At 33.6% G+C, this 21,251-nt stretch overlaps 1 protein-coding gene across 1 annotated transcript; it reads left to right on the top strand.

Moving 5' to 3' along the window:
• The first annotated feature begins 648 nt into the window (after positions 1-648).
• On the top strand, positions 649-14,598 carry LOC110668296 (uncharacterized). Its single transcript, XM_058128458.1, has 12 exons — positions 649-943; positions 2,287-2,397; positions 8,449-8,535; positions 8,895-8,948; positions 9,144-9,289; positions 9,428-9,578; positions 9,659-9,796; positions 11,790-11,861; positions 11,949-12,022; positions 12,179-12,320; positions 13,147-13,225; positions 14,276-14,598. The coding sequence occupies exons 1-12, from the start codon at positions 788-790 to the stop codon at positions 14,371-14,373; spliced, it is 1,308 nt and encodes a 435-aa protein (XP_057984441.1). The 5' UTR covers positions 649-787; the 3' UTR covers positions 14,374-14,598.
• The last annotated feature ends 6,653 nt before the right edge of the window (positions 14,599-21,251 follow it).

The following is a 21,251-nucleotide window of genomic DNA, read 5'->3' as shown; positions in this document are numbered from 1 at the left end:
AGAGAGAGATGAAGAGAGACAAAAACAAGGAGGTAGAAAGAGATGATAGATACAAAATGGAGAGAGAGAGAGAGAGAGATAGATATAAAGGGTGACGAAGGTGGTGGAATGTAGAAATAGGAAATAAAAGAGAGAGAGAGAGAGAGGGGAAAGGGAGAACTAGATGTAGGAAAAGAGAAAAAAATTGATAAATTAAACAAATTTAGTTTAATATTAAAAATAATAATATATTTTTGTTAAATATTAAGAATAAAATTTACATAAAGTATTGACTCTTTAATATTAGTTAAATGTTCATTTTGACCTTTTAACTAATGTTTAATATTATTTTAAAAAACTTAATAAAAATAATTTGTAAATTAATTTGTTTTATTGATACTTTAAAATAAAATTATAATTAATTAATAATATTTATTTTCAATAAAATTATATAATATAATTGTGATAGTATAAAATATAAAAATATATATTAAATTAAATTATTTAAATAAAATTATAAATAATTTACACATTTAAAAATAAATCAAAGCTTAGAAATTAAATTGTAGTTGACTCTTGACTCATTTCCAAAGTAGAGAGGCCGACTCTTAATAATCGATAAATTTGATGGACTAAATTATAATTATACCTCATTTATTTTTCCCCCGGATTTGTGAGAAACAAACAAAACAAGTCCTTCGTTTATGATTCTCTAACTACGAGTGATTGTCCATCTCAATATCCTTTCTCCAATGGTTCTACTATAACTTATTGAAATAATTATAAAGGTAAAGATTAAAAAAAAAAAATGAATATGGCTTTGAGCTTTGAAGAGTCGAATGTGGTGCACGCGTTGCTAACATCGGAGCAACGGCCAATAGATGAAATCTTGGCGGAATTCAGCTCGAAACTTGGCCGCCCTCGCTATTTTGCTGTCTGCAATTCTCTCTTACTCCTCTTAGAGGCAAGAAACCGCTTCTCTCCATCTGTATTATTCAAGAATAGTTTTTCTTTAATTTTGTCCTCACATAGTGAACAATGTCTGAATTGATTAGGGTTTTAGGGGTTTGGCGTTGGATGGTATTACTTTCTTGATTTGGGGTTTGGGTTTCTTGGAATTACTTTTAGTTGGGAGACTTATCTTTCGATAGGTTGCACATTTCTTGTCTATTATTAGATTTCAACAAACACAACATTCGCTGAACCAGTTATTGGTAAAATATACATTACACTTGCTGCCAAAAAAAAAAAAAAAGCGCTTCGTTCTAACTTGAAAGTTTATGATTCGATGTCTTCACTGGGGATGTTTTTATTCAGATTCTTCAAATTCATGTCTGTCAATGGTCGGTGCAGTAACCACAAGATTATTGTAGCTCTGTGTGTTTGTGTTTTTTTTTTTTTTTTTTCTGAAGACTGGTTTTTACTATGCAACTTAAAAAAGAGAATTGAAGATGTTTTGCATGTTTTGTTATCAAGAATCCAGAAATTTTCAGCAGGAGAAACTAGCATCTTGTTGAGCACTTCTAATTTTGAATTTTCATACAAGTCTCAAATTCATGAGCTTCACAGAGGACTCCTCTGGCTATGCAATTTTTTTCTTCATGTTTTCCTGAAATTGTCCTTCCTATTTGTTTGTTTCATTGATAGAATTACTAGCTCCTTGGTATTTGGGAGAGTCTCTCATATGAAGTTGTGGGCAGAGGGTGATGCACAATAAACGACTTCATATTGTAATGGGATCAATGACTCGTATATTTTAAAAATAAAGAGTATTTAAGTATTTTTGCAATTTTGCTGGAATGGGTATCTTGAATCTTTATTTAAGTGTACTTCAGTTTTGAGTCGTAACATGAAGTCCTAATAAGTCTGGAAGTAATAAGTCCTAGTAAGTTTACTATAACCAGTTAAAGTTTTCAGGGAAATTTAGGTATCCTGTTTTCTTTGTAGGGTTTAAATTTTGTTATGCTCATGTAATTCTTTGACCCTTTAGCATTATTTTGCTGTTGATTGAATCAACAACAAAGTTGGATTTTAAGACAATTGTTTTTATTTTTTTATTTTTTTTTTAATGCTGTTCTTTTCTCTTTTCTTTGTTCTGGATCATAATGTAAATCATATGTTTAATTATTTTATTGGGATGTCAAATGACTATTTACTTGGTACCTCATGTTCTTTGCAAGTGTTCTTAGGCATTGTTCTTTATGTAAGTATTCTACATATGATAATTCAACTATATGTCAGCAATTTGTTCTTTGTTTAATAGTGTGTATATATCAATTACTGAGAAGCTGTATGTTATAATTTCAGGATAGAAGGATGCTCAAAGCTACTGAACGTTTAATTGCATTTGCTATTCTTCACCAGGCTTATTCGTCCCTGCCGAATTCTGTGAACCCATTCATATCTTATATTGTTAATGTAAGCATTTGATATTTATGGAACATGTATCCAAGTTCATTGAGAGTTTTGCATCATTACTTTTGACATAGAGGTCCATTTTCAATAGATTCTTATCTCTGTTTGTGTGTCACATATAATTGGAGCTGTTTATTTGCAGAGATTTCAACTTCCTGTATGTGCTAATCTCAAGAATTGATAGTTTTCTAACGAACAATGATTAAGAGTAGAACATGTAGCTGTTTTAGTGCAGAAATGAGGCTAAAACATGAAAATGAAATAAACTATAAATTCATATTCTTATCTTGATGCATTTAATTTCCAACTTCTATCAATGTTTTCATATTGAACCTTGATTCTGGATAAATCATTCAACATGCATTTAAAAAAAATATGCTTTAGTTGTTGTTGCAAGTAATTTTTACCCTTATGGGGAATGGATTATCTGATTTGCAAGTTAATTTTTAGTGACTGATTAGTTACAAAAAATTATGAAAAGAATGCAAGCATTATGTTGGCTCCTGACTAGAATGAGAATGAGAAAACAAAGTGCAGGTACCTTGTCCCATACTGTTTGCCTTGGGGGGTGGGGGTGGAGAGAGGGGGAAGGGTGGCAATGAACAACAAATCTTTCTTTTAATGGCTCTTGTTTTTTATTATGCTTAGACCTGTTAGCATTTGAAGGTTCCATGTGAATCTTTTCAAACAGATCTTGTAGTGAACTGTTTGCACTTAGAACTAAAATTTTTCATTATTTTTTTAATTTTATTATATTTTCACCACTTTATTTGTGTATGGCCAACTGCATAGTCTTATTGAACTCATGGTACTAGTATGTGTGGGATTTTACTTGAATCTTTTTTTTTTTGAAGTAACTTATCCAGGTGATTGCCTGATTGATTTGGTATACTATCCACTGTTTGGTTAACTGATAATGCTAGTGTTTGCATTACAGTTTCAATAATATCATTAAGATATATTGAAAAAAAAAAACTTTTTTTTTTGTGAAATTAGACTTTATATACAGGAATTGATTTGGATTTTTTATTGGTAGATTGATTGTATGTCATGCTGATGATTTGAATTTGAGATGGAATGTTTCATCTTTCATGTATGTGTGTTCCTTCTTACTTTCCTCTGGGGTTTATAGAAGGAAAGTCACGGATAAAATTTCTGAATGTGTTTAGTGTCTGGACCATACAACAGAACAAAGTGTTGTGTGCTGTCATATTGAAAACTCTCTCTCTCTCTCTCTCTCTCTCTCTCTCTCTCTCAATTACATAACATGTTCTCAATAGTCAATTCTGGTTTCATTTCTATTGTTCTCTTGTTAATCTTTTCTCATAGCATATTGTTACATATTGTGATGCAGACAGTAGGGGAATTCTGTATGGGATTGGATTAATTATTTGCTGGAGAATTCATTAGGGTATTTCTGTATTTTTGTCATTTCTGTGCTAGTTTTATGGGTCTTAATGTTACTTATGCTTGAATAATGTTAACAATCCTATGGGAGCAAAAAGGGGTTGGGGGACCACTTTGCTTAGGAAGTCATATTTGATATGGAATTGGAGTAGTAACTAGTAAGTAAAGGTTTAGGATTACTTTTGGGTTTATAAACACTCATGCTTGTAATGTATTACTATTCAGTTTTCAAGTGAAGAAAATCCCCAGCTATTATGCCTTGTGCTTTTGAGTTGTGTGATACAATTCTAGAAAGTTTGCTGCTTTCTTGGTAGGAATGGGCCCTACATCCTTCTATGATGGGTGTTCAAACCCTTGTTCAGGTCCGTTTTTTGTTGGGTCATAACCTAAACCAATTTTGAATGGTATTAATACATAATTCCTCAAGCTGATCAGTTTAGATCTGGGATGAAATTATCAAATTTGGTAAATTAGGGTTGGTTTTGGTTCGGTCGGAACGGGTTTTTCGGGTTATATGAAAGATGAAAGAAAAAGACAAAAAATTGTTTTCCTAGAAAAATAGTTTCCTTAAATTCTTTTCAACCAAACAAAAGCAAATCTCTTTTCCGTATTCATGAATGAACTGCAAAGAGTAAAGCAAAAAAAGCATATATTCAAAGTAAGTTTCATAAGGGGAAAAAAGGAAATTTGTTGAAACTTTCAAGTTTAAAGGAAAAGTGATGGACTCAAACCCATTAATTTTCTCCATCAATTTTTATAACTTAGCTATCAAATTATTCCATTGATAATGGCACCTAAAATCAATGGAGAATGGGAAAATAGATTGATTACCCAAAGTGAGGAGACTGGAGGAAAATAGAGGAGCCATGATGGAGAATTGACAAAAAATGGGATGAAGAGTTGAAGAATATCGCTGGAGAAATGAATAAACAAATGGCGAGTGGTGGGGTTGATCATTGATAACAAGAATGGCAATAGGTTAAGGGGATTGGTAGAGTTTTTGAGGAGTGATGAGATCAATGGTTCCAACGATGACCAATAAAGGAGATTGGGTTGTAGAGGGGAGATGAGATGAATTTTGTTAGGAATTAGAGAACAGCTAGGGTTTGTATATCTCTCCCATACAAATGTAAAAAATAAAAACAATTACAATTAAACCTTAAACCCAAACTAGTCGGAGTCGGCTATATAGATCTTTTATTCACTATTCAACTCTGTTAGACACTAAATCCGTATTAATATCCAAAACTTGTAAGTCCTTTAAAATCATTTCCCTCAATTTTATCGTAGGATTAGATCTTTAGAAGTAAAGGAAGCACTTAAGAGAATGAAAGTGGGTAAAGCCTGTGGACCCGATGAAATACCAATTAAAGTGTGGAAGTGTTTGGGAGATATGGGAGTGGCATGGTTAACTAAATTATTTAATAAGATTCTAAACTCAAAGAAAATGCCTGATGAATGGAGGAGGAGCATTTTAGTATCTATTTTTAAAAATAAGGGAGACATACAGAGTTGCTCAAACTATAGGGGAATTAAACTCATGAGCCATGCTATGAAGTTGTGGGAGAGAGTTGTGGAGCATTGACTACGTCATGATACTTCTATCTCTCTCAATCAATTTGGTTTCATGCCCGGTCGTTCAATTATGGAAGCGATCTTTCTCATTAGAAGCTTGATGGAGAAATATAGAGATGTGAAGAAAGATCTACACATGATTTTTATTGATTTGGACATGATTTTTATTGATTTGGAGAAGGCTTATGATAGTGTTCCAAGAGATGTCTTATGGAATGTGTTAGAACAAAAGAGGGTATCTATTAGGTACATACAAGTGTTGAAAGATATGTATGAAGGAGCAACTACTATTTTGCGCACAGTGGGAGGGGATACAAGAGATTTTCCGATCTCAATTGAATTACACCAAGGATCAGCCATAAGCCCTTACCTTTTTACATCAGTTTTAGATGAATTGACGAAACATATACAAGAGAGTGTTCCTTGGTGAATGATGTTTGCGGATGATATTGTTCTGATAGATGAGACACGAGAAGGAGTCAATAGAAAGCTAGAGTTTTGGAGAAATACTCTAGAGTTAAAGGGTTTTAAGTTAAGTAGAACGAAGACAGAATATATGCATTGCAAGTTCAGTGAAGGCCAAACTGGTGATAGGGAAGGAGTTAGTTTGAATGGAGTGGTACTGTCCCAAAGTAATCACTTTAAATATCTAGGCTCAGTCCTTCAAGTAGATGGGGGATGTGAGGAGGATGTTAGTCATAGGATTAAAACCGGATGGTTGAAGTGGAGACGTGCTACGGGAGTTTTATGTGATCGTAAGATTCCCAATAAGTTGAAAGGAAAATTTTACTGTACAGTCATACGACCGGCTATGTTATATGGTAGTGAGTGTTGGGCACTGAAAGAGTCGTATGCGTTTAAGATAAGAGTTGCAGAGATGAGAATGTTAAGGTGGATGAGTGGTCATACTAGACTAGATAAAGTCCGTAATGAGAGTATTAGAGAAAAGGCAGGAGTGGTGCCAATTGAAGATAAGTTGAGAGAAGGGAGATTGAGGTGGTTTGGTCATGTGAAGCGTAGACACACGGAGGCTCCAGTTAGACAAGTAGAGCACATTAGGTTAGAGGATAGAAAAAAAAAAGGGGTAGACCTAAATTGACTTGGAGGAGAGTAGTACAACATGACTTAGAAGCATTACACATTTCTGAGGATTTAACCTAAAATCGTTTAGAGTGGAGAAAGGGAATCCATATAGCCGACCCCAAATTTTTGGGATAAAGGCTTAGTTGAGTTGAGTATTCTCCTACTAACTTATCACATTTTCTTATTAGGGCATTTGATTCTCTATGTTGTATACAACTCGACTCAACTCAACTAAGCCTTTATCCCAAAAATTTAGGGTCGGCTATATGGATTCGCTTTTTCCACTCTGAACGATTTTCGGTTAAATCCTCAGAAATGTGTAATGCTTCTAAGTCATGTTGGGTTAAATTCTCTATGTTGTATATGACCAAATAATTTTAATTGATCGTCTTATATTTTATCTCCAATGTGTGGTACATACATTTTCTGACAGATTTGCTCATTCTGAATCTTACCAATTATCGAGTTATCGGACATCAATGTTAAAATTTGAATTTCAGCCACACTCATCTTGTGGTATGTTGTCCCTTAGATGTCAAACATTCACTATACAACATGGTTGGTCTAACCACAGTCCTATAGAACTTATCTTTCACTTTGTTAGGGATTTTACGGTTACATAATACACATGTCGCACTCCTCCATTTCATTCATCCTTTTTTGATCTTATGAGTTACATCATCATCTAACACTCTGTTCTTCTGTATGATAGAACCTAAATACTTGAATTAATAGCATTTTAGTCGCCAAAACCCCATTCAAACGAATCTCACTCCATTCCTCTTATGGGGGCTAAACTCACATTAGATATATTTCGTCTTACTTTTATTTAGCTTAAAACCCTTGCTTTCAATAGTCCTCCATAACTCCAACTTTTGATTAACTCTTTCACTAGTTTCATCCATTAAGACAATATCATTTGCAAATAACATGCACCATGGGAAAGCAATATCATTAAGACAATATCTATTGGTTGATTTTGTTAAGTTTACTAGGCAAGTAACCTGATCCAATGGCTATTTAAATTGTAGAGTGGTGCAGACCAAACTGACCTGACTGAAACTCCTTGGAAACTGAATTCTTGGCTTGGGTTAGTCAGGACAATCTTGTCAGTCTCCTTTTTGAACACCTCTACCTGCTTGTGCCAGCCCAGTAGTTTATTTTGTTTGTTTAACTTTTCTTTGTTTTTCTGAAGAAATTCAAATATGCCAGGTTATTTTAAAGCTCCAAATCTTGAGCTCTACAAAGTAAAAACACTAAACTCTAAAAATTAATTTTTTCCTATTCTACATCATGTAGCATCATGGATCTTATTTGCCTGTTGTAATACCTTTCTTCCATAATTATATTGATCTTTGTGAATGCACAAGTTACATTAGATATCTGCATGCACTAAGTTAAAATTTTATTTGTCATCCTATTTGTTTAAATATGCTCCTGTTTTTAAGTTCTCTATATATAGGTTTGGATTGCCTATGATGAAAGTTATCTGACTTTATGGTTAACCAAATCAACTATTCATTTTCATTCAGCTGGATAAGTATGTTAAAAATGAGAATGAGCATCTGAATTCTGAAAGCATATAGATATGCATGTAACAAATCATATTTGATTTCTTGGTTGACCACATAGACTATGTTTTTTCATTTAGCTGGAATGCTGGATAAGTATGTTAGAAATGGGAATGAGCATCTGATTGCATGTGGAAGATAGGTATGCATATCGTTAGGACTTTGATGTCCTAAATTATTTACCTTTTGATTTAATTTGGTACTTTGTGAATGTGAAACATTTGTTATCTTAAAAGCTTTTGAATATTAAATCATTTTATGTTTATTCTTTTGGCTTTTTATTTTTATTTTATTTTTTCCTTTAAAGCATTTCTTCCCTGTGTATCAAATTATAATTCATCTTGCAATTACTTATTGATAAAGATGATGCAATGACCATATCATGTGTCCTTTCGCTGTTCTTCTTTGCAATGTCCAGGCAGCATGTGATGATGAGGCTGAAAAATGTGAGAGGGCATTTATTCTTCAGTTGTTAGTCTCTGGAGGCTCTAATGGTGGCAAAGAGGTTTATCTTTCTTTTTCTTAAACCTATTTGATATTGTATTATCTTTTTGCCAAAATTTTTGTGCTATAGGACAACAAAGTTTGGCAAGCTGCCATTTGATTTTGCAAGCCAGCAATTGATGGTTATAAGAGCTTGGCACATTTACATAAATTTTTAATGATCACTTACACTCAGAATAATTTTGTTGAGAATGTGGCTTACACTGCACATTAAAAGACACATGCTTTGTGTCCTAACCAATCGGCCTTTGTTTGCATCTGTTGCCATTCTATTCTCTGAATTTTTTTTTTTTTACCTTTTTTACTTTCAAATGTTTCTCTTTTAAGATTTTAATTTCATTTTCGTTTTTGTTTTGCCAGTTTCTTGAACAGTCTGCTGCAAATTACATCAAACTCTTTGATTCTTCGGCTCATGTAAGTCATGCACACATATATTCTCACAATTTTATGTATACAACCATGTTTGGCCAAATAAATCTATGCAATTGCAATGCCCATCATGTGCCAGTGATATAGCTAAACAGTATGGACTGAATGATTCTCTTTCTTTATTTCGTCATATCTTTTCTGTTTCCTTTTGTGTTGACAAATTTATCTACTTGTTGTCAGGCTTTTCCACAATGTGAACAGTTGCAGCAACAATACTGTGATGAAGTCCATTCAGAACCTTATAATTGCTTTTTTAAAAATGCTGCAGTGAAAAATGTAGTGCCAGATCCTGATGTACCCCAAAGCTGTGATGCAAATTCGCAAGAGTATGTCCTTTAAGGATCAAGGATCATTTTGAATAACATTTTCTTTCTTCACAATACTTTTGACTTCTAGCTTTCTGTTTGAGTAAATTATTTTGCTTCAATTAATATCATTGACATTAGTGGGGTGGTTGATTCTAGGTTTGATTTGCAACCTGGAGCCAAACCTAAAATTGGATCTGGAGATCGAGACGAGACTCTCACTGAGTTGTTGGCACACTTGTCACTAGAGGGATTAGGTCCTCAGTGGATCAGGCCTCGTCCACCAATGTTGCCAATACAAGATGGTGAGGTAAGGGCATGGTTTGGTTAAATATTTTATTGATTAGTTCAGTTTACTCTATTTGCTTACATTTCTTAAGCTTAATCCAGCTAGTGTGGATCAATCCTGACAACAATCATGAGCTTATGTGGGATCATGGTATGTGTGCGGATACAAGCAGGGGTGCAGCCGTAAGGGACTTGATTACAAAAGCTTTGAAGGGACCACTGGCTCCTGCACAGCAAGAGGTTTTACATTTTTTTTTTTGCATATTATATTATATATAGATTACAGACTACTAATAAGAAGATCAATGAATTAGTTTTTGACTAGATAGTAGATATTGCTCAAATATTTCAAAAAGTTTATGGAAAGTTGGGAAAAATGGCATAGGATAATATGATTTTTTGATAAAGTAATTGTGTCATTTTTGTCTATCAAATTTCTCTGCTTTTTAATGTCACAATGTTTCCCAACCCTCCTTCAAATAGCTATCTTCCTTACCTATATAAAGTTGTCTTTTTCAAGCTCCTTTCCTACACATGCTGTTTGCAGAAGTGAAGTTTTATCGTTTGTTATGTAATTACCTTTTTTTTTCTTTAATGCCTGGTTATTTTATTAAAGACTTGCTTAATTAATTTCATGCATTGTCTTTCTTCAAGCTCCTTTCCTACACATGCTGTTTGCAGAAGTGAAGTTTTATCGTGTGTTATATAATTACCTTTTTTTCTTCTTTAATGCCTGGTAATTTTATTAAAGACTTTCTTAATTAATTTCATGCATTCATGTTTCTCATGTCAAACTGATTGTGTATATTTCATGTCATAATGTTGGATATTCGTATTTTAATCAAATGCTGGCATATCACAAGTTAGTTGTTTGTGTTTGGCATTTAAATGAGATAATAAACTTGATTGGTTGCATTTGATTTTGGATTTTATGGATTTATTTATTAGATCTACAAATTTCTTCTCTTCTTGTGCTTGTTTTCCCCTATCCTCTATATCTGTGGCACACTGGCAGTCAGTCAGTCACTATTGGTGGAGGGGAATTTTCTATCTCTTGCTTTGTGGTATGACGGGAGTGTTTTTGTTCTGTACATGCATCTTTTTGTTCAAAAAATTATATGTTGATATGATGCTTTGCATGACCAATTGACATGTTAGTCATTCACGTGAAGCTGCTGTTTTCAGCTTTTTATGGGATTTTCTTATTTTGCTAGCTAAGATACAATATATGATATGGTGCTTTTAGAAAAATCCTAGGGTTGATATCCTTTTTACTTCTGCATCCTTTTGTATAAGAAACCTTTATAATCCATTAATTGGGAAACTTAAAGAAACAAGGGCTCAAAGTGGCATATTTACTTCTATGAATTTCTCTCCTGGTCACTTTTTGCAATATAGTGAAAAAAAAAATGATTATGTGATATGAATGGTCCTGGTCATATTAGAGACTGTCCTGATGTAAATGGCTTAAAGACTCTTGAGTATTATATATTGATTTGACCTAGAAATTACTTATTATTAATAGATCGTAATTTTTATTCATGGCTTGTCAGAGTTTCGAAGTCTTCTTTAAGCCAAAATATGCATACTCACATATGTGTAGGGCTAAGCAGAATTCGGTTCAAACTGAAAAATCAAACCGAACCGAGTCAATTCATTTTAATCAGTTCTGTTTTAAAATTTAATCTGTTCGATTCGGTTTTACATTATAAAAATTTGGTTATTTCGGTTCGGTTCGATTTTGAAGAGAAAAAAAATCGGTTAAACCGAACCGAATAGTAATTTATATAGTCAAATCGAACCGAATCGAACCGAATCGATTTTTCAATTGATTTATTTTTATGAAAAATTTATGAATTATATTTAATTTTGTATATATTAATTGTTTAATTTCATTGATTAATGGTTATTAGGTTCAAACCAAAGTTAAAATTAGACCAAATAACTTGAAAATCAAGTCTAAATTAAAAAATCAATAAAAAATCAAACCGATCGATTTAAACCGAACCGAACTGAAATAGAGCGGTTCGGTTCGATTCGGTTTTTCACCCATTTCGGTTCGATTTGATTTCTAAAATTTACGGTTCGGTTTTTATAATTTAATTCAGTTCGGTTCGGTTCGGTTCAAACCGAATGCTCACCCCTACATACGTGTGTCTGCATTCTGTTTGTTACTTGATTATATTAATCATGTCTTAGATGTGTGTCTGTGTTCTGTGTCCTTTTGGTCCAGCAAGTCTTGGTGGAGTTGGCAAATGACCCGAAGCTTGTATATCACTGTGGATTGACGCCAAGGAAGTTGCCTGTATGTGATTTGATAATCCCAAATTTTGTTGATGTTAATGAGTTTGTGTTGCCTTGGGATTGAAAGGTATTTTTATCTTGCTATCAGGAACTCGTGGAGAACAATCCCCTAATTGCAGTTGATGTTCTTACTAAGTTGATAAATTCTCCTGAAATTGCCGAGTATGTTTTTCGCACATGGATAAAACTCTCTCCCTTCCTCCCTTCCTCCCTCTCTCTCTCTCTCTCTTTCTCTCTCTCTCTCTCTCTCTCACACACACACACACACACATCTCAGGACTACAGGAATTGATTTTTTTTTGTCATATTTGTATTCAGCTATTTTACGGTACTTGTTAATATGGACATGAGTCTGCATTCAATGGAAGTCGTTAACAGGCTTACAACAGCAGTTGAACTTCCAAAGGAATTTGTACGCATGTACATAACGAATTGTATTTCATCCTGTGAAAATATTAAGGTACTCCACTGCACACATTGGTAGTTGCTTTATACCTATTCAACTGTAGTGATTGAAGGACTCGAGGATAGCAAAAGTCAACAAAAAACAGTTTACTATACTGGTTGTGGTAGTGTTCATCTTATGGGTTTAGGATTACAGGTAATAAGAAGAGGATTAGATTGTGAGAAAGATAATTTTTGTGGGCAGAAGAGAGAATAAATAGGAAGTTTGGGAAGAGGAAAGTTGCAGAATTCAGGGGAAGATTTCCAGGATTCTTCTCTCTTTTCAAAGGTGCATCCAATCACACATTGAAGTTAGGAGAGAATGGTTCTTTTGTTTGTTGATGGCTTCAAATTATTTTCCTATTGGTTTGTGATCGTTTGCCCTCTGGATAATGTTGAATTTATGATCGAAATGGGGGAGGGATTGGCCATCTAACCTACATGGTGACTAAATTAGTAGACTTATTTGTTGTTTAAGATTATACCTGCAAGTAACAACTTCCTCTCCACAATATGAAATGCTCCCAAAAAGTTTTCATTGATTTTATTCTGAATTAATAGTTTCCTTCTAGCTAGTTTTTCCTGTCAAACCATTTCTGGTTGATGTAAACATGTTTTAGATATATGTAGCAGTTTTAAAGTTTTAATCCTACTTTCCAGTGTTGACCAGAAGTCTGTTTTAATTCACATTAACTAAATCAATGGATTGATGGCCATAAATTCTTAGCTTTAATCAACATTAGATGATCAGTATTTGATTATAGTATTGAAATTATATAATTTTATTTGTTGGTCATAAACAGATCATGATGTAGTATACTAATCTCTCCCCTATTTTACAGGATAAATACATGCAGAACAGGCTTGTCAGACTTGTTTGTGTTTTCCTGCAGAGTTTGATTCGGAATAGAATTATTGATGGTCAGTATGCCTTTCTATACTTGTGGTTAGAACTTCTATACAAGTCAGTTAAATGCATGAGATCATATGCGTCAACATGGACATTCGTCTTTGAGTCTGTATTGGAATTTTTTTTCCTTTGCATGATCTATAATAATCATTGCCATAAGAAAATAAAGAAAACCATCTATCTCTCTCTCTCTCTTTCTCTCTGTATTTTTGGTGGGTTGGATTCATTAAATAAGTAAAATGAAAATGGAAAAAAAAAGAAGTAAACAATCCATTATTTTTACCAGAATGAATATTTGCTTACCAACTCGGGACTGACAGTGGAAAATGGTGTGAAATATGTTCTAGGAAATTCAGCCTTTGGAACATGTTTGAAATTTCTCTTAAGAGGCAGTATAATTACCCCAAGATGTGTACTAATGGGATTGTTTGGTGTTTTGTATGCTGAGAAAATGTGGAAAAAAATACAGTATCTTGGAATTCTATAGCAATTGGACTTAGAATGGCTTTTGGATGATTTGTACTTTTGTTTTGCTCAGATGTAAAGCAATCAAATAAAGGATATGCTAAATCTTTTTTTTTTTTTAAAGGACATACGAAAATTCTGTTGGGAAAAATTAAATGCCCTTTAGACCATGGGTTCTTGGCAATCGAAGGAATTGGCATTTTGGTAATTGGTAATAAATATCATTTCATGAGTATTCAATTATTCACCTTAATCTATGCGCATATGCCTATTTGGCGCTACAAGATGGCAACAAATTTTGTTTATTAACTTACCAGTTGATATGATTGAACTGTGTAATTTGCATGTATTTTTTGTTCCAGTGAGGGGGAGAGTTGGGTAATAACTTGAATTGACTATCAGCATCAATGTAGATAATTGGCTATTAGGCCAGTGGTCCAATGACATGTCCATATTATATTAGGTGTTGAAAATTATGCTATAGGAACTTGTTTTTGATTTCTTATGCTCGTATTTTGTTTATCAATTATTCTTTCATTATATCATTTTTTACTGCGTACTTTGTTCATGTTTTGCCAATGATTGTTGGTTTGCAGTTAAGGATCTCTTCATTGAAGTCCAAGCCTTTTGTATCGAGTTTTCACGAATTAGGGAAGCAGCTGGCTTGTTTAGGCTTCTGAAAACCTTGGAGTGAATGGTCCTTTTCACCCTTTTTTTTTTTTTTTTTAAACTTTGTTTCTCTTGCTCCAGGCGGTTGTTTTGCTTTCTTTTTCATTTTGGACGACCTAATATTCTTTTACCCTGATAGATGATGAGTCATTTGGAGTGCTGGTAAGAACCTTTGCCTGTTTCTTTCTGGAAAGAAATGGAAACAGAAAAATATATAATACGAAGTTGTACCTTAGATGTCTTATTTTAATCAGTTGGAATTATTTCTTATTTAAAAAAAAAAAATGAGGTGAGTTTGGTAGATTTTGAACAGATTGAACATTGAAGTGCGGAAGGGATCTGACAAAACGCCTTTGTTCGGTCACAAAGTATAAATTATAGACTCTGAAATAAAAATGAGTGAAACTATAAGGTAATTTTTTATAATTTTTTTAATAATTTATATGAAATAAAATTAAAAAAATAATTAATTTATATATTATGAAAGAAATTAAGATAAAAATATTAAATTTAAATAAATATTATATATTTATATATAAAAGAAAAAAATTATAGAATTTTAATGTAATTTAACCGACAACTAACATACCAAGTCACCTCTTTCTAATATTTGGCTGGGTTTGGGTTGGGTAGGTTGACGGGCTTGTCTTTTTGCCAATCAGGGCTTCTTTTTCTCTTTCTGATGTTAGATTCAGTTTGTAACTTTGCCCGACCTTTTTAATGCAAGATGCATATTAAAAATATATATATTCAAATTTAAATAACTTGGATTCATCCTTATGATCTCATCTTTTTACCACTTATCATATCTTAAATATTATAGCCAAAATCTACAGAAGATGCGGCAGCAAAACAAAGAAGAAAAATAAGTTGGGAAGTTAAATGCTTCTATCTTAAGAAATTTGCTCTCTAAGTCTCTATGGCCATAGATAAAGAGAAACAGAAACAGAAAACAAGATCAATTATCAGCATTTTACAATCCAAATAGGAGACAAGGTGCCACCATAAGAGGGCTCTGGATGAAATTCCTCGCGTGTCCAAACCATGAACCTTTACAAACTGTTAATTAAGATGTCGCAAAGAGAGAAATCTGCAGGATGAGATAAGCAAATGCAAGAGTTGGGTACAAGCCATGTGGAGGATCTTTCTAAAGATAATGTTTGCAAACCCTTTTTTTTTTTTTTTTTTAACAATTACTAATGTTTACAAACTAAATCTAAGGTAGATCTGCCATCTCATTTCCAGGGCTGCCTTTTTGACACTATATGATAAATAAATTTTATTCTTAATTTTATTTATTATCATAACATTAAAAATCTATCTTAATGTTTATATTTCTACCAAATATTAAAAAAATCACACGACAACAATCGTACGTCTTGAAAAAATGTGGTCATCTACCTCCAATTATGTACAATATCAAAGCTTCACTTCTAAATTGAATCGAAGTGGGTCGATCTTATTTGGTACGTGGTTGTTCCATGGTAAACCACAGTATACAAGACAGCTCGTAATCATGATCAGACCAATTATTAATTATTTCCTCGATTTAATTTACAACTATTGGTTAATTTTGCGTCTCAACAGTCTGTCCACTTCTCCGTAAGAGGTACTTTTGGTCCTTTTAAGATGAGATCTGTATCCGGATGGAGGATGAAACATGTGAGAAATGGGTGAGAGGCATTGAGCATAAATACTGTATATTATGTGTGGTGAGAGGCTCCCAGTCCCTTATTGATATCCTAAACGCTGAAGCTTGAGCCAGGTCAATAACATAGTCTTGGAGCCGATAAATAATCTGAAATGGGCTTTGAATATTTGCTAGATAGTATTTACAGAGAGACCAAGGGAATAGGAGTACTCAGACTCATCTGTAAATTTTTTAGGGGTTTTTAAAAGAGATTGAGAAGGCGTACAAGCCATATTTTTTTTTTAGATTTAATTTATTATAGATTTAAAATATAATATATATAATGAGATTCATTTATTAAATATATATATCTTAAATTTATAATAAATTAAATCTAAATCAGAATTTTCTTATAAACCAATTAGAGTCGATAATTATTTTTATTTCTTCATTTAAATTAAAAAAAAATTGCTATTAGTGATTAAAAAAATTTTCAAAATAATTTTAATTAATTAAGTAAATTAATATTTATACTCTAAGATTTAATAAAATTTATCTGTTAACATTTATTTTTTAAAATCATATTAATCAATTTTTAATATTTAATTTCATTAATATAGTATTTTTTTTAACACTTTTCATTAGTCAATGACTAAAAGAAGCAATCAAAAGCACAAAAGAATTTGAAATACCCTTAATTAACAATTCCTCTAGAATTTATTTTACAGAAAATTTTCCCAAAAAAAAAGTATTTCCAAGAAAAAAATTTAAGAAAATAATTTTTTTTAAAGAAAAATATGGAAAAATTATTTCCAAAAAAATTATTTATTTTGAAGAATAACAATTTTCCCAAGAGAATTGTCACGACCCAACCTATGGGCCGGACCGGCACTAGGACCTGGGCCGGCCTAAAGCCTCCGAGGCCCGTAGTAAGCCTAACTATTCTTCAACCCAACTCTAAGGCCCATTTGGGTCCAATTTCAAGAATTCAATCGAACAGAGTCCGGCCATAATATGAACCATTTAACGGGAAGTTTTTTACTTGCCCAACCTGTAAACATAATATATAATCATCTGGGGAGCTCAGCTCACCCTTCATATAATCATGAAGCTATAAAAATAAATGGGAGCTCGGCTTCCTCATCCAGTCCAATTATACATGCATTTAACAAGTTTACAGGTCTAACATGACAATTATATTACAGACCCAAATCAAATAAATATTTCTAACACATGCGGAATTCTAGGAGTTAACAGAATTATACAAATATTTCAGACATTAATAGACGACCTGCGAAAAAGAAAACCAGATTAACTATAATAATAATCCTCTTGTAGCCTGAAAAAATAAATGAATAGAGTGAGCGTTCGACTTAGAGAGTAGAATATCAATTTTAACTATAATCTCTATAGCTATCTAAAGTTAATGCACCATGTGGAGTGAAATGCAATATCGTCATAAATTTCATACAAATCACATCAAAAAGGCAATTTGGAGCACGCACACACCCGATAATGTCAAACAATATATATATGGGAGCTGATCGCCTATACAGCTCTTTTAATCCAACCTCTGCCAGCAAAGATCTCAAGCCGGACTTTCACTTAATAAACCAAACACGGGGTCCCAGCGAAGATCTCAAGCCGTGTCTACCCGTCCTGTCCATATCCAACACTATACCACACGCACGTACACTGCTCCAAATTATCGCAAACAACATCCATGGCACTTCAACATTTATGAATGCAATGTAAAACGTGCCTAGTATTTAACTACATAGATACATACATATAAGTGATGCATGGGCATACTTGAACATATAATAATATAGAAATTACAATTAAAATTAATATTTTACTCACAGACTTAACCGCAGTCACTGTGGTGGCTGGGCAGAGGAGGAAGGCTGTCCCGACTCACCTGATAATTTTATTACAATTATTTAGTATATGTGACTCAATACAAACTAAGAAAAGACCAAAGATGTCCTAAGTCATGCCGAAAATCTGGCAGAGTCTTCTCTATACCTAGGACCTACCCAACTTGCAAAAGGGTTTAAAACGCACTTCTATATCCACAAACCATACACCCATAACTCAATCACATCACACAGCCCCTCCTGAGCCCATCCAAACAGTCATCAGTCACAATATGTAAAATTACAGTTTAATCCTTATAATTGACCCTTTTGCAAAAACTATCCAAATGAGTTCTAAAAATTTTAAAACTTTGCCCCGCGGTCCTTAGCATTATTACTAAGCTAATGCAAAAGGAATTATAATTTTCTGAGCTACCACGAATATTTTATGGATTTTTAATCCCATTCAAGCACTAGAAAATTAAGAAAAAGTAAGGTTCAGGTTTATCTATGCCAATTCCGACCTCGGGGAGACGTTCGGGACATCTAACAATGATGGGTTAGCCAAAATCTCAACCCAATTCTAAGACTTTTTCGGTAGCCTGTCTGTCTGGCCCGATATTTACAGACCCAGGCAACTGTTGAATTTCGCGAATTGAAGGTACCTACATGAAGCCCACAATACGGGGGTGAGTATATAATTTTTACGAAATTTTCTAAGCTTATTTAGTACTCGGAAAAGCACTATGATGTTTCCCGGGATTCACCGAAAAATGATATCGGAAAATTTTGAAATTTATATTGACGAGAAGCTCTTGACGAGTGGAGCGCTCTGGTACTCTCAGTTTTCTCGTGGGGTTCACGGTTTGAGAGAAATTTAGCCCAGAAGTCAAAATAGACTAAAACTTTCCGGATAAAAATTGGGCAAACCACTCTATAGATTTTCGTGTTTTTAGTATCTATGGAAAGCTCTAGAGGTGTAGATGAGTTTAGACACAAGACCCGGCCCAAACGGTGGCCAGATCGGCCAAATTTTGGCCGAAAAGCTGAAACGGTGCGCGCGCACAGATGGGTCTTCGCGCGCGTTTTCTGTCCGCCTGGAGCGTCAGTCTGCCTTGAGGAGGCCCTGGGGCGGCGTGCGGGGAGGTGGGGAGGCTGGGGTGGCGGCGGCGCGCCGTGGGGAAGAGGGGGGAGAGAGAGGAAGAGGGACGGGAATGCGCGGGGAAGAAAGAAAAAGAAGAAGAAGGCCGGTCCGATTTGATCTGTCTGATCTGATTTGATTTGATTCGATCGGTTCGATTTAAAATATAAAATTTTAAATTTTTACACTGCCTTGGGATCGAAAATAAGGCCCAAAAATTTCGAAAAAATTCTAAAAAACTTAGAAAAATTCATAGAGTCTAAATATATTTTTAATTTTACCACGTGATTTTTAAATTAATTTTTAAAAATCATTAAAATTTTATATTTTTGAAAAATCGAACTCGATTTCTAAAATCTGAAAAACTTTAAATCATTTCCTAAAATTTAAATAAAATAAAATATTAATATTTACTCATAAAATAATAAATTTAAAAATTTGAGTTGTTGCAAGAATTTTAAAGAATTTTTTATTACCATTGGGTACGTATAACTTTTCCTTCAAAATTTTCCATAAAAAAATTTTATTGAAAATATTTTTTTTATTGTAAAGCATTTTTAAATAGTTTTGTCTTGAAAAGTTTAATATTATACATGATCATACTTTTATTTCATTTTTTAATTATTATTTTATCATAATTAAATATTAAATCATTATTTTATTTTTTTATTTTAAAAATATTATTTATAATAGTTAAAATTTAAAACTATTATACTTTAATATAAAACTTATTAAAAGAGCGATCAATTTTATTCATAAAGAAGAGTGAGAAAAATGAGCAAAAAAAGAAATGAATGGAGAACGAGATAATTCTCATTGATAACTGAACATACATATATATACAAGTGGGTTGAGCTAATTGAATTTCTAGATAGTTCTAGAAGATTCTAGATTAAGCTAATAACAAACTCTCCGGCTAATGTAACAGATCTGCCAGCTGGGAAAGAAACTTCTTACTCCCTAACTGATTTCTGGACTGTTAATACAAGAACCAACGAGAAGTTTTTGCCAACCCTTTGCTTTGTTCATTCCGCACCATTTTACTAATGGCTTCAACGCGCCGTTTTGCTCATCTATTTGTTGCTTTTTTCTTTGTGGTGCAATGCACTGTTTCACTAATGGTTTCTCATCCCCCCGCAAGATGGAGACAGGTCAAGGAGTCCCATCTTATCTAAGAGCAGGTTGAAAGTGGCGGCTCCCAAAGGTTTGGTAAGCAAGTCTGCTAGCTGGAAGTGAGATGGTACGTGAATAGTTTTGATGAACCCCCTCTGAATCTGATCTCGGACAACTTGGCAGTCGATGTCGAGATGTTTTGTGCGTTTGTGGAAGACGGGGTTTGCTGCAATGTGTTGCGCAGCTTTGTTATCACAGGGAAGTAATATGGGTTATGAGAGCTGTATTTGGAACTTTCAAAGGATATAGCTTATCCACTGTATCTCGCAGACGGTGGTAGCCATGCTACGGTACTCAACCTCAGCAGAAGTACAAGTAATGGTGTTCTGCTTTTTTGCTTTCCAGGAAATCAATGATGGGCCTAAGAAAATGCAGAAACCGATTAGTGATTTGTGAGATGTTGGACATGCTGCCCAGTCAGAGTCGCAGAATGCTTGCAATTTGAAGCACAGGAAGTGCGGCTTGCCAATGTGGCTGTCAGGGTTGCTACATAAATTGACTCAACTGTTGAGTGGAATAAGAGATATCTGGTCTAGTGAGGCTCAGGTAAAGTAATCTTTCCAACAAGACGTCTGTACTAATCAGGTTCCTGATGCAAATCACCCTCTTCAATACTCAATTTGAGTCCTTTGGGGAACGGGAATTTAGCAGTCTTAGCATCAGAAAGCCCATCATCTTTGAGTATGTCAAGTACATACTTTCTTTGATTCAAATACATCCCATTCTCAGAACGTGCAACTTCAATGCCTAGGAAGTATTTGACGTAACCTACGTCTTTGATGGTGAAGAGTTTGTCCAGGTATTGTTTGACCTGGATTATATCATGCTTATCTTCTCCTGTGATCAAAATATCATCGACATATACAATGAGAGTAAGAAAGTGATGTGGGGAATTATTGGTGAAGAGACGGTGATCAAATGCTGATTGATTAAACCCATATGACTGTAAATGCTTGGTAAGCTCTTAATTCCACTGGCTTCCAGCTTGCTTTAGCCCATACAAACTTTTAACAAGCTTACAAACTTCTCCAAGATTCGCTTTATAATAGCCTTGTCGTGGTACCATGTAAATGTCCTCATCAATATTCCCATGAAGATAG

Source organism: Hevea brasiliensis, chromosome 10 (genome assembly GCF_030052815.1).
Source record: "Hevea brasiliensis isolate MT/VB/25A 57/8 chromosome 10, ASM3005281v1, whole genome shotgun sequence".
Taxonomy (NCBI): Eukaryota; Viridiplantae; Streptophyta; class Magnoliopsida; order Malpighiales; family Euphorbiaceae; genus Hevea; species Hevea brasiliensis.
Note: the sequence above shows the minus strand (reverse complement) of the source record. Positions and strands in the feature narration are given on the sequence as shown.

What these genes read in the sequence shown, in the direction of transcription:
- LOC110668296 (XM_058128458.1), top strand. Translation starts at nt 788, where the DNA reads ATGAATATGGCTTTGAGCTTTGAAGAGTCGAATGTGGTGCACGCGTTG. An exon ending in TCTTTGATTCTTCGGCTCAT is followed by an intron (nt 8,949 to 9,143) that starts GTAAGTCATGCA and finishes ACTTGTTGTCAG; the next exon opens with GCTTTTCCACAATGTGAACA. An exon ending in TGCCAATACAAGATGGTGAG is followed by an intron (nt 9,579 to 9,658) that starts GTAAGGGCATGG and finishes AGCTTAATCCAG; the next exon opens with CTAGTGTGGATCAATCCTGA.